Here is a 13695-nt window from a genome sequence, read left to right as displayed (position 1 = left end):
ATCAGTACTTAACTGAGAGAGGTTTTACTCCGTTTGGCACTGTAGTCTAGTCCCAGGAGAGAAAAATAAGGAAGCCTTGTCATTACCCATGAGAATCTCTGCTTTGAGTGGAAGAAACAAGCGCATAAACACACGAATAGGTGCTTGTCACCTGGTACAACTTAACTTTAGAGAATCTAAATCAAGAATGGGAAGCACTTGTTTAAAAGAAATTAAAGGGAGGGTGTCTGATCTTTATAAGTTGAGTTCTGATTCTTGAGTTTGGCTCAGGTCTTGATCTCAAGGTTTGTGGGATTGATCCCTACATCAGGCTCTACTCACAGCGTGGAGCCTGCTTGGGATGCTGTGTCTCCCTCACTCTCTCACAATAAACAAAGAAAAGGGGAATCTTTGTTCTTCTATCAGATTTACCCATTATTATTTTTTAATGTTTATTTAGTTTTTATGGGGGGGGCAGAGAGAGAGGGAGACACAGAATCTGAGTTGACAGCAGAGCACCCAAAGTGGGGCTCAAACTCTAGAAATGCCAAGATCATGATCTGAGCCAAAGTCAGGTGCTTAACTGACTGAGCCGTTCAGGCACCCCAGATTTACCCATTATTAAAGATCGTTTATTTAAATACTTATTTATGCTGTATTTTGTTGTTTAAGGTGGATTTTATAACTATACTTAATTCTCTGTCAAAACAAAGTATTTTAAATCCGCCAGATTAAGTGATTTTCGTTCTTCTACTGGAAAATTTTGTTGTTGGGTTTTGCTACCAACAGCAGTGATCTTACTTGAAAATCGAACAGTGTAAGTAAGAGTGGATGCATTTAGTGACTGTCTTAGCCAAGTTACCTTGCTAAATATGATTCTCAAAACTATCTTCTGCCTTGTTATGTGTGAAAGGGGAATTCAGTGAAGTGTTTTATTCTTTCCCTACCTAAACATGATTTTTATCTGCAGCAGTACTTTCAGCAAAGTCTTGTATCATTCAGATTTACAACTTTTCATAGCTAGATTTGTCTTATTTTGCCTTGTAGGTTTTAGTTGTGAATTGCTATTTAGATACTTTGCTTTTAGGATGGAATACCTTTTCACATTCATCCTACCTTTGTTATCATTTCAAAGCTAATATATAATTGGATGTCTTCAACCATGGGACTGCTGATAAAAACAAAAATTATCGATGAAATGCCTTTAGTGTTTTCACGTGTCAAAGCTGAGACCTAAATTTGGCTTTATGTTTTGCCCATTTAGATAATGCCTATGAAAGAACAGCTTTGAATAATTTTAAGTGACTTAAATGGTGATCCAAAGAAACAAAACTGTAGTATCATTCATTAAAGCTGTTCTTTATATCTTGAGTAATGAGCAGGCACACTGTCTCACCTATAATTACAGCTAAACAGGAAGTTAATATATTGTCAGTGATGTAATGAGACATGGTTTGTAGCACCTACCTCTTAATCCTTAAACTTAGGATTTCTCAGAAATTATAAATTCCAAAGTAAAATGATTTTAAAGTGACTATTCCTTTTCATTCTTAAGTCTACAGTCCTATGAAATTGTTCAGATCCCAAAATCTTTTTGCCAGGCTTCCTTCTTTTGAAATAACTTCTGGTAAGCATACATTTCTGAAATGTTTGCAGTTTCTTTCCTTACCATTTTGTGTCCACACACAGTATACAGAAATTTCACGACCTTAAAATCAGTAAGAAAATTTTTGTGTACTTCATAGTAAACCTGATCTTTATAAGAATAATTATAGCAGTTCTCATCTGGCAATAATTGTACTGCGTTTTGTCCTCCTATCACTTGTCTGAATATGTACCTTCATATTTTGTTAGGTTGTAAACAGTCCTTGAGGGTGAGTTTTAGCTCAGAATTTCTTTTGAAAGCACTCTTCTTTCCACTTCATGGCCTCATCTTATCCAGACCCCACAGTAGTATTTTATGTTGCTCAGTGTAGGTTTTAGGAAGCAAGGGCTATCTTTATAGTGCTAATTCACATAGGTCTACAAATCTGGTCTCTGAGTCAAAAGTTTTAAGTGGACTCTTGGGTAAAATACAAGACCTTGCCTATCAGTAATGGCATGAACCTCTGAATTTTCCCAAAAGCGATGATAGGAATTATATCTGTACTACTATCATGACCTTAGTGTGAAAATGTACAAGATGGATAGTGAAGTGTGGAATAACAAATGATTGTGAACATGTTGGTGGTAGTTACTGTACTTAAGGATGGAATCCATGGACTTGGCGTTACCACAGTAATTTCATAAATGCCGACTTCGGTTAAGTTGATCTAATGTTAAGTAGTGGTTGTCATTAGAAAGTTTAGAATGCTTCAGTGATTATTACTAGAAGCATTAAATCTTACTGGACACTGATCTGATCTGTCTGCTCTGTAGTTTCATTATTCATAAATAGTTACTGTATTTCCAATTTATGAGTTCTTTAATGGCAGAGACCATTTTTTATACTTCCCCATCATCTCCTCAGGCCTTTGTGTTTAATACCTTGGCTTCTTGTTCTTCATAGTCTGGTTAGTCATTCACCTCTTTGTAATGAGTAAGATGTAGAGAGAGCAGAGAAGCAAAAAGCAAATATTTAGCGGTATGTTTAGACTTCTAGGCCTTTTCATGTTTTACTTCTAATAGTCAAATGTCAAAGAGATCCTGTGTGCTATAATGATCAAAGCAAAGATCTAAAGATAAACTGTGGGCTTTTTCTTAGGAGTCCCACAAAAGGAATGGTCATACTCCTTAATGTTTAATCATGTACCTTCAGATGAGAACACTCCCTGCCTTAAGCTGTACCTTTTGGCTACCTTTTAGAGAGATTTGCTTGACTCCTCCTACTATGGGTCTGTTTAGGTGCTTTTTTTTTTTGTAATCTATTTCTGGGATCACATAAGTGAAGGAAGGATAGAGAGAGGGGGACAAGATTCACAGTGGGCTCTGCACCGACAGGCTGACAGCAGCAAGCCCAATGTGGGGCTTAAACTGCTGAACTGCTAGATCATGCATGACCTGAGCCAAAGTTAGACACTGAACCAACTTAGCCATCCAGGTGCCCTCTTTAGACTTTTAAATGACATGGAGAAGCTTATTTCTAAGTGAGAGAAGGCCTGGATTTTCATACTAGCCAAGTGTGCAGGAAGGTTTCAGGAGAAGCAGTTTAGAGGAAGATGATCCAAAAAAAAATTTCCTCTCTGAGAAGAACATACCAAGGCAAAGAAATGTTGAACTTTGGTGAGGTTTTTTATGTCCTTGTATGCCCTTGATCCATTTTAGTGTCCCTTCATTTTGAGTGGAGCCTTTAGCAACTCCTAGTGTGTGCAAGTTCTTTCCTATTTTAGTGGTCTTAATAGTTAGCAAGGGGTGCCTGGGTGGGTCAGTCGGTTAAACATCCAACTCTTGATTTTGGCTCAGGTCATGATCTCTTGGTTCATGAGTTTGAGCCCCATGTGTTGGGGGCTCTGTGCTGACAGTGTAGAGCCTGCTTGGGATTCTTGGTCTCCCTTTCTCTGTGCTTCTACCTCAAGTCGCTCTTTTTCAAAATAAATAAACATTTAAAAAATTTAAAAAAAAAAAAAGTTGGCCAAGAGCCCACCTTAGTAATGCTGTTCTTGGGGAAAAGGATGGTCATCGGTTTGAACATTTCTCAGGTGCTGTATGTGAGCTGTTTTCTGGTCCTTTCCATGTTCTCTCTACTGGGAAGCAAAGAGCTAACAGTTTCAGTGCTTAATAGGATTTTACCAAAGACAAAATTACTTTCGAAAGTTCATTGAGTAGGTGCTTCATTGAAAATTGATCTCAATCCAGTAAATACAGTTTCCTCTTGAGGTGGAATGGATAATTGTTTTCTCAGTTGGCTTTAATTTAAAGGCCATGTAACTTAAAAAATAGGTAACACTAGATTCACAGTGTAATAAGATGCCAACTAACTGATTATGGAGGAACTGATCCTGTGAAAATCTGTTTTCCATGTCTTGTTCAATCTGAGGCATTTATTCCTTAAGTAGAGTACTTAGTAGTAGTGGTGCAATTGAAATTATTTTCTTCATTTTGCCAGATGCCATATCAAATTTTTTAAATGCATCTTTGATGTAAGGACACCTTTTGAAAAAGCAGCCATTTTGAAATCTATTCCTAGACCTCTAATTTTCAAGTGTCTAGTAGATATGCTACTTTTGTGTTCTTATGCATCCTAAAGTTTAGTATATCCTACACTTGCATGCAGTCTTTCCTCTGATGTAAAGTAGAAATGAGGTCTATTTTCCTAAAACTTTCGTAAGGGTAAAATGCTCAGTACTTAATAACTTTTTTTTTTTTACCCTCAGTGACTTAGTTCATGCTTTACTCTCACCTGAGTTACTGCTATAGCTTCCTAATATAGTTATCTACTTCTCTGTCCTTTGTATTAGGAATTCCTACAATATGGAGATGAGTAATACCCACAGATTAAAATTTTGTATGGATATATAGGGGATAGAAGGTCAGTAGAAGTGCTTGTCACAAATAGCCAGTGTTCAGGGCGCCTGGGTGGCTTAGTCAGTTAAACATTCAACTTCAGCTCAGGTCATGATCTCATAGTTGGTGAGTTCGAGCCCCACATCGGGCTTTGTGCTGACAGCTCAGAGCCTGGAGCCTGCTTCAGATTCTGTGTCTCCCTCTCTCCCTGCCCCTCCCCTGCTCATGCTCTGTCTCTCCCTTTCTCTCGCTTTCTCTCTCAAAAATTAATATTAAGAAAAAGCCAGTGTTCTGGGGCCCCCTGGGTCTGGGTGGCCCAGTCGGTTGAGTGTTCAACTCGATTTTGGATCAAGTCATAGTCTCAGGGTTGTGGGATTGGGCCGCGTGTTGCGCTATGTGCTGAGTGTGGAGCCTGCTTAAGATTTTCTCACTCCCTCTGCCCCTCTCCCCCACTTGAATGTGTGTGCAGGCTCGCTCACTCTCTAAGAAATTCTTTTAAAAACCCAATGTTCCGAATGATATATATATAGAAATATATGTAGCTACAGGTCTATATATAGTTAAAATTTGAAGCCCTGTAAAACAATGCTATGTATTCTTAATAGATACATGTCTAGTAGTATATTAAAATGTGGAGAAGTAGTGGAAACCAAATTTCAGATAATTTATTACCTCCTGTAGGGGAAAAGGAATTGGGGAGTAAGTGAGGGATCTTCAGTTACATCTACAGCATTTTTGTTTTAAGTTACTTATTTTGAGGGAGAGAGAATCCCTCACCATCAACAGAGTCTGACTTGGGGCTCAAACTCCTGAACCTTGAAATCATGACTTGAGCCGAAACCAAGAGTTGGGCATTTAACTGACTGAGCCACCCAGGTGCCCCTATAGTTTGTTTGCTTGTTTTAAGGCTTCTTTTTTAAAAGTTTATTTTGGGGGGCAAGAGGGATAGAATCCCAAGCATGCTGTCAGTGCACAGCCCAGTGTGGGGCTCAGTCTCCAAACTGTGAGAACCTGAGCCGAAGTCAAGAGTCAGTTGCTTAACCAGTAACTGATTCACACAGGCACCCCTCTGCAGCACTTTTTTTTTTTTTTAAATGTTTTATTTATTTCTAGGAGAGAGAGAGAGACAGCGTGAGCAGGGGAGGGTCAGAGTGAGAGGGAGTCACAGACTGAAACAGGCTCCAGGCTCTGAGCTGGCAGTCGGCACAGAGCCTGACGCGGGGCTCGAACCCACGAACCGCAAGATCATGACCTAAGCTAAAGTCGGACGCTTAACCGACTAAGCCACCCAGGCGCCCCTGCAGCACTTTATTTTTAACATGAAGGAAGTAGAGTAAAAATGTTCAGCTTTACTTATCAGGCTGGGTACACAAATTCATGGGTACTTCAAGGATATGACCTAATAATGATAAAAATTAAAAAGAGTTTCTTCTAGTATACTATTACCTGTATATTTAAAACAAAACCAAAAAACCCCAAATTTGATTTGCCTTATTCCTGCTTAAAGATTTCTGTGGTTCTCATTGCCTTTGGGATGGTCTTTGACATCTTCAAAGCTTTTGAAAGATTCCACTGTGGTTAACCTTTCTGGTCACATCTGCTACTTTCTTACCTGTACGTTTTGTGTTTCTGGTTGGTAGACCAGATTACAAGCGAATTTTTGCAGACTCTCTTTTTCACACCCTTGACTTTGAATGAGGTTCTCTGCTTGGAATGCTTATCCCTCCATCAGGACTCAGCTCATTTGTCACTGTTTTTAAACCCAGACAAGGTTAGTGGTTACCTTTTCAGGATTCACAAAGCATTTAAATGCCTTTATTTTAAGCACTTAAAGTTGTTGAAATGTAGTTTTTGTTTTTTCATTGTGCCTACTTTATATTAACTCATTCTCTTGGGGAAGGGATTCATGTTTTGTCTCGGTATATTCAGACCTAACATGCTTGACACCAAATACACAGTTTTCCTATATGTGAATAAACGTTTTGATGTTGAAACTTTAGCTAATAGCAAATATTGCATTTTTCATTTTAGAAATAGATTTAAATTCTAGTTTCTGTGATTATATTAAAAGTTGCTAGACAGGACACATGATTTCTCCCTGTTCTCTCTAGCTTATTTTGAAGACAGTTCATTTAGATTTCTTACATGTGTTTAAAAGAACAAGAACTAAGCATTACATTGTGCTTTAGTGGGTTAAGCTCTATATAAATGGCAGTGGTTCCCAGTAGCTCTATGCTTAGAATGGGTCCTCTCCTCATTCTTGGGGTTTTTTTCTCCCTTGGATTTATTAGAAGGAAACTGGAGTGGTTAATGATCAAAGGAAATAGCTATAGGAGCCAGAGCAAGCTACAACCAGGGACTGAAATTCCATATCTTTATGCCCAGTCAGCTCTTATTATCTCTGTTGTCCAGTGTGGTGTCTTTTTCTTGGATTCACCATGTAATTTCAAGGCACATGCCTGCCAATAGCTCTAGGTCACATCCTTATAGCCCCTGATTAGAGAAGGAAGAAGTCTTCCTGCTTCAGTTTGAAAAAATAGGCAGAGATGGATGGACCTGATGAGGTCAGGTCCTGGCTTGGCTTAGGTTGCTTTCCAGCCCTTTGAACTAATCACTGAGGCTGAAGGAACAAAATTTTATGATTAGCCCTGAGTAATGGGTGGCTATCCGCCACCATTAACAAAACACTACAATCATATGTTTTGGAGTAAGGGAAAAGCATTTCCATGGAAGCAGGGTAAGATAGTTTATTGAATAGATAAAATGTCTTACGCATAGAAGAGCATCTGAGATGACTTCTTACTATGCTTTCTCTCATATTTTTTCTTGCTAAGATATTCTTATTCTCATTTGCTTTTGCTATGGGCGTAATGTCATGAGAATTACTTGTTATCTTAGAGGCGAATGCTGGTACATGATTTAAAAGACCTGTTTTGATCCTTAAAATAACTTGGGGTTTTTTTTTTTTCAGTGTTGCATTTAATGTAGATTTTAGTATGTAAGATAATTGGCCTAATTATAGGTCTTTGGTTATTGCTTCAGAGACGTCTTGGTCATGGAGAACGTGGAAAATAAGACACTCAGAAATTATCTGAGTAATAAGAGCCTGAAATATTGGGAGGGAAGAGCTGAAATTAGACCTTCACTCTAAAGTTAGAATAATAATGCCAGCATTATAAAGGCTTAATTTGTAAATATTCTGCATAAAAACTTGTTTCTTCTATAAGAAACATTTTCGGACATTCTTCATAATTAAAATCTGTAACGTTAAATAGGGTATTGATATATTCTAAGTCAACATTATAGATTCCTGAAATTTTATTTATAATGAAGTTGTTTCTAGGTCACTTAGGTGTTTTGGTAGAGCAACCATCATTTAAATTGGTTTTATTTAAAAAATAACTGCTTTTTTCTGGCATTTAAAGAAATTTGTTTATATTCAGAACGTGTTAAGGACATAATTTGGGCTAGATCAGTATAAGAAACTAGGAGATAAATTTTGTATGGAGAAGGGGGAGATGGTTTAGAACAGGTAACTTTTTAACCTTAAAATAGACTGGAGTTTTTTTTGAACCCTTGGTGTTCCTTAAAGGAAAGATGAAATTTAAACTTTATATCTTGGCTTTTGGTTTCTTTTTTTCTTTTTTTTTCTTTTTCTTGGTGGGACAGTGAAACAGTAGAACTTGTTATATAAGCTTTGGAACATGGGAGAATTCTCTGTTCATGTGTTAGACTAGACTACTTTTGATTCCTACCGGACAGTGAAGTTTTTATGCCTTGAGGTGGTGTTAGAGCCCCATCATAACAAAAGTGGCTGATTATGGGAAGTAAATAATTGCCGTATGAAACCTAATCTGGCATATGAAAAAGTTATTTGCTTAGTAATGGGTAGTCGATTAGTTTAAGTTGCAAGTACTTTTCTATTTTTACTCAAAAAATGGTAGTTCTGGGCACCAGAATAGCTCAGTTAAGTGTCAGGCTCTTGATCAGCGCAGGTCTTAATCTCAGGGTTGTGAATTCAAGCCCCGTGCTCCGTGCTGAGCTCCATGCTGGACATTAAGCCTCCTTAAAACAAAATAAAACATGTAATTTCAAATACTTAATTCAAAATCATTTGGTAATTTGCAATGGTGTTTGTTTTTGTTTTTAAGCTAAAATGATAACAGTTTTATTGTTTAAGTTACTTACTTAGGGAAAGAAAATCCCAAGCAGGCTCTACGTTGACAGTGCAGAGCTGACAAGGGCCTCAAACTCACAAGCCATAAGTTCATGATCTGAGCAGAGATCAAAAATAGGAGGCATAACCAACTGAGCCACCCAGGTGCCCCCATACATAATTTCTTTCTTTTTTTTTTTTTTTAATATTTTTATTTATTTCTAGGAGAGAGAGACAGCGTGAGCAGAGGAGGGTCAGAGAGAGAGGGAGGCACAGACTGAAACAGGCTCCAGGCTCTGAGCTGGCAGTCAACACAGAGCCCGACGCGGGGCTCGAACCCACGAACCGCGAGATCATGACCTAAGCGAAAGTCGGACGCTTAACCGACTAAGCCACCCAGGCGCCCCATAATTTCTTTTAATCAATTGTTTAAAACCCCATTCAGAGTTTCTGTAATTCCTACTGATAAGGATCAACGGTGGTTGGAATGAATTTTCTCCTATTCTTAAATAATATTGAACATAAGGCATATTTATATAGGCAAGCATAAAGGTTTGATCTGATCTTCCATTATCCTAAGTTGTATATCCTAGCATTTCTTGAGGTTTTGATAACCTTAAAAACAGATGTGTGTGTTTCAGAAACAAGTTGGCAAAGTGTATCAGAGCAATCTCCAACCCCCAGTTTTATTGAGATGTAATTGACCTGTAACATTTTTAGTTTTAGAGCTACAACATCATGATTTATGTATTTTGTGAAATGATTACCACAAGGACAATTCTTTTGCTTAGGGGTTTGTTTTGTTTGTTTTTAACGGAGTGACTCTAGATTGATCACTGTTGAATAGTTGGCTACTTTCTGAAATGCATTTGGACCGTGTGATAGAGGCATATGTTTGCTCTGCATCGAGCCCCTCCCTTCTCTAAAATAAAATTAAAAATTAAAAAAAACATTTTCTTACTACATTATCCATATTTGTTATCTACAAGTTCTTATAAATACAAGTTATGTCTAATGGAATTTTGGAAACTACATGTTTTACTAAGACCAAATTTCAGTTTGTTCCAGAGTAATAGAGTTGAGTTGCAGGAATAAGGCCAAATCAAAAGGGATACCTACCTAGCCCCATTACAGAATTTTCAAGTGGAAAGTTAGGTCTGTGGAGATTGTGTGTGGTTCAGATAAAACAGGATTTAAGATAGTAGAAACAAGGGTCTCTGAGATGTTCTTAAAGTTCAGCAAACAACATGAATGTTGAGAATTGCCTTGTCTAAGTTCTTAAGCTATGAAAACATCTGATACAACTGTTTTGGTTTGGACAGCTTTTGTTGATGTAACAAAAATTTTGGTATCTGTGCCATACTATATCCCAGGATCCTGGACTGTGATTACTTATGTTTTCTTTTACTAGAATGTATTAATGTGAACTATGATTGTATGTCCCTTAAAGAATGGGGTGAAGATAAACTGTTAACTCTCTTTGTTTGTTGTTATGATTACATGACCTATCATTTTCTGTTTTGGTGTAGGAACTTAGTGATTTGGCCCGTGACCCTCCAGCACAATGTTCTGCAGGTCCAGTTGGGGATGATAGTAAGTAACTTTCAAGTTGATTCTAATGACTAATTTCAAAAAAGCTTGTGCATTTTTAGATAATGAGAGTTTTGTTTTGTTTCCCCTAGTGTTTCATTGGCAAGCCACAATTATGGGACCTGTAAGTATTAAGAATTAAAAATTCTTGCTTTTAATTAAAAATTCAACATTGATCTAGTTGTATTTAACTTAGTCTTATATTTATTAACATTGCAGTGCTGTTTTGGAACTGCCACAGTTGTACAGCTTTTGAAAGACATAATAATTTAATGAATTAGTCATTGTTACATATACCATATATATCTGTCCCTATATTCAGGTTCTAGAGTAGTATCTCTATGACCTATCAGATATTTCACTTTATCCTAGTTTCCTTTTGTAGTAATGTAAAGCATCATCCCAGAGCTTCCTGTTATTTATAGACCATTTAATTTATTAGCCCTACCATGGTGTTACTCAAAGATCTTATTCCTTTTGCTGCCAAAAATCTAAATTTTTATTGTATTTGATATTTGATTCCTTATAGAAATTTAGTTTTTACAAAATTTGAATATTTTTAGGTAGAAAGTGATATTTTGAATACAGCAAAATTCCTTTCTATCCTGGGTAGATAAGAAACTGTATATGCTGGATAATTGAATATTCAGAATTATGGATACCATCTAAGAATTTCACAGAATTAGAACGCAGTAAAACAACCTGGGGTAAGACTGTATCTTGCACAATACTTAATATTTTTTGACTTGGAAGGCACCTGAGGATTTCTATTCTATGTATGTCTTAATCTGCTTTCTTTCCCCCCTTTTTGGTGGTTTAATCTCAACATAAATGTCAATCATGTACTTGGTGAGATAATGAGTCAATAAATAGGTATATATCATTCTAAAAGGCAAAATGCTCTTAGAAAAGTTAGCCAGCTGATGGATTGGTCAATAAGTTTTTATTGCGTAGGTCCGTTGTTGATAACTTTAATCTTTTAATTGTGAAATGTTACAACCTGGAAGGAGATTGTGAGTTAAGTTAAACTTACTGGTATTGGTAGAGGGTGGATATTTAGCTTAACAATTTGAAACATATCTGTATTATTCTAATAAGAAAAAAAACTATACAGAGTCAGAATTGTTCACTTCCAGTTATCTCAAGGATTGTTTTTGGTATTGTAAATTTTGTTTTGCTTTAAAAATACTTCCTAATATTTTGTAACAAAATTGTGGTTTATTTATTTTAAGTGAACATAGTTAACTAGTCTGACTTTTACCCAGTGTGATCCACAGGGCAGTTTAGAGGTTAACAATCTTCGTATAAGAACCCTGACAAGGCCCTCATTCCATAACAGTAGTGGCTGGGAGAGTAGCAGCTACCTCCCTTTTTTATATAAGGTTGTTTCTCATACTGTTCCTATCCACTTCGTTTTGCCTCCCTAGATTCTGTAGGCACTTGGATTAGCAGTTTCTAGAATTTTCTCATTACTGCCAATTTTTAAGGCAGAGTGTTCATAAAATGCCTTAGCATTTCTACCAAGTAAAAGCTCATCTTTGATCCAGAGGGTGCTTTAAGGTAGTCTCATTATAAATATTAGTTGTCAGTATTAATAAAGCACTAAAGAGTTGGTAATCAAGACTTTTAATTGGATGGCGTGCATAATAAACCCACTCTTTGACACCAGTGTGACATTTTTCTGCTGGGCTTTGAGACTTCACTGTTTATTGAACTGTTTTTTCCCAAAAGGTAAGGAATATGCTTAGAGTAAATCAAAGTGAAGCATAAGTGAGTAGTTTATGCCACTGATTTTCTAGAGAATAAGAGAAGATTGCATATCCTGACCCTTTTGTAGCTGCTTACTTAACTTGCCATTATATTTTTTTACTTGTTAATTATATCAATGACAGTTTTCTGCTTTTAAAAACAAATACTTGTTTTTCAGAACTATTTAAATATTCCTTGATTAGCAAAATTTGCAGAAACTGTATTTTAGTGAGTACCAGTTTTAGATGCCAACTTCAAAATAGTGAGCAATTATCCCTACTGTAGAGTCAACAATAAAACAACTCATGTTCTTATTTTGGGTTTTGATTGCATCTTTGTGATAAAACATCACAGTTTAATTAGGTGAATAATTGCTTTATTTTGTTACTGTGCTTACATTATGTGACATGTAGATAAATGAGCTAAAACATTGGGCCATTGGTACTATAACAACCCATATATTTGCAGATTTGCTGAAAGAATTAAGTGGAAACAGAATTGCTTTGGAGTACTTTTTAGGTCAGTTAAAATGATTGGCAGTGCCACATAACTAAAGGTTCCTGACTAAGGAATGGAGTGGAGCATCTAATTTTAAGTTTTAATACAGAGTAACTTGAATTTTAGTGTATTACAGTCTGAGAATGTTCTTGATCATTAAATTTATGAGACACAAATGCTTTTTTCTAATAACCATTTGAATTGGCTTATTCTTAAGGTAAGATACTTTGGAAGTACAAATACTAATAAAAATTAAACCTTAAACCTTGGAAAGAATTGACAGAACATTGTTGGTTATATGGTTCTTAAACTTTGGTGGTGGCTGGGGTTTTTAATATATTAAGGGCAATTACTATTAACAATTGATAAAGTTGGGAAAAATTAACTCCCTACCTGTTTCTGATATTTATACACCTTATTACTCTTTAATTGGAAATGGAGCTACTTTGAAATTATTTGGAGAACCACACTAACTTCCACCTAATCTATGATACAGACAAGGAAGAAAGTACCATATTTGAATAACATAATGTCACCTTTGGCAGCTTGAGCAGAATCAGCTACAAAAACCACCTGAAGTCAAATAATTGGTTCATAGATATTGTCTTCTTATTGGTCCATAGGGTTATTTTTAAACTTACTTTAAATACATTATGTCAGTTCCTGCAAAGGTTAATGATACATGAAAGCTCTTTCCTTAATGACATTTATAAAGGAGCTTTGTAATCCAGAGGAAGAGTAAAGGAAGTGGGAAATACAAGTAAGTTATAAATATGTTGGGTAATAGTAAATGTACAGAAAGACCGTATAAAAGAAGGGCAACAGGCAGATTGAACTAAAGGACAGGAAGGCTGTATTGTCTTTTTAAGGACATTTAAGCTTAAGATAGACTCTGGTGTAGGTAGGGTCCTACAGATGAAGAAGTTACGGATGCAGATAAGAGTATTTCAAGTAGGAACGCCTGGTGGCTCAGTCTTTTGAGCATCTGACCCTTGATATTGACTCGTGTTATGATCCCAGGGTTGTGGGATCAAGCTTTGTTGTCAGGCTTGCCTTGTGTGTGGAGCCTGCTTAACATTCTCTCCTTCTGACTGTCTCCCCCATTCTCTCACATTTGTACTCTCTCTAATAAAAAAAATTTTTTAAGAATTATTTCAAGTAGAAGAAAGAAGTAATAGGAGAAAAAGATATGAAACATTTTATGTGCAGTAAAGAGCACATTTAAAAGAGGTGGAAGTTGA

The 13695-nt window shown here is 36.4% G+C and overlaps 1 protein-coding gene across 4 annotated transcripts in view; it reads left to right on the top strand.

Moving 5' to 3' along the window:
• UBE2D3 (ubiquitin conjugating enzyme E2 D3) overlaps positions 1 to 13695 on the top strand; it is a 28541-nt gene that overhangs the window by 5926 nt on the left and 8920 nt on the right. For all 4 annotated transcript variants that reach the window (XM_077755759.1, XM_077755761.1, XM_077755760.1 and 1 more), the window contains exons 3-4: positions 10147 to 10210; positions 10300 to 10331. In XM_077755759.1, the coding sequence (XP_077611885.1) occupies positions 10147 to 10210; positions 10300 to 10331 (96 nt within the window). The remainder of the gene's footprint in view (positions 1 to 10146; positions 10211 to 10299; positions 10332 to 13695) is intronic.

This window comes from Crocuta crocuta, unplaced genomic scaffold (genome assembly GCF_008692635.1).
Source record: "Crocuta crocuta isolate KB4526 unplaced genomic scaffold, BGI_CrCroc_1.0 scaffold92, whole genome shotgun sequence".
NCBI lineage: Eukaryota > Metazoa > Chordata > Mammalia > Carnivora > Hyaenidae > Crocuta > Crocuta crocuta.
The sequence above is the reverse complement of the archived record's forward strand: the minus strand, read 5'-3'. Positions and strand labels throughout refer to the sequence as shown.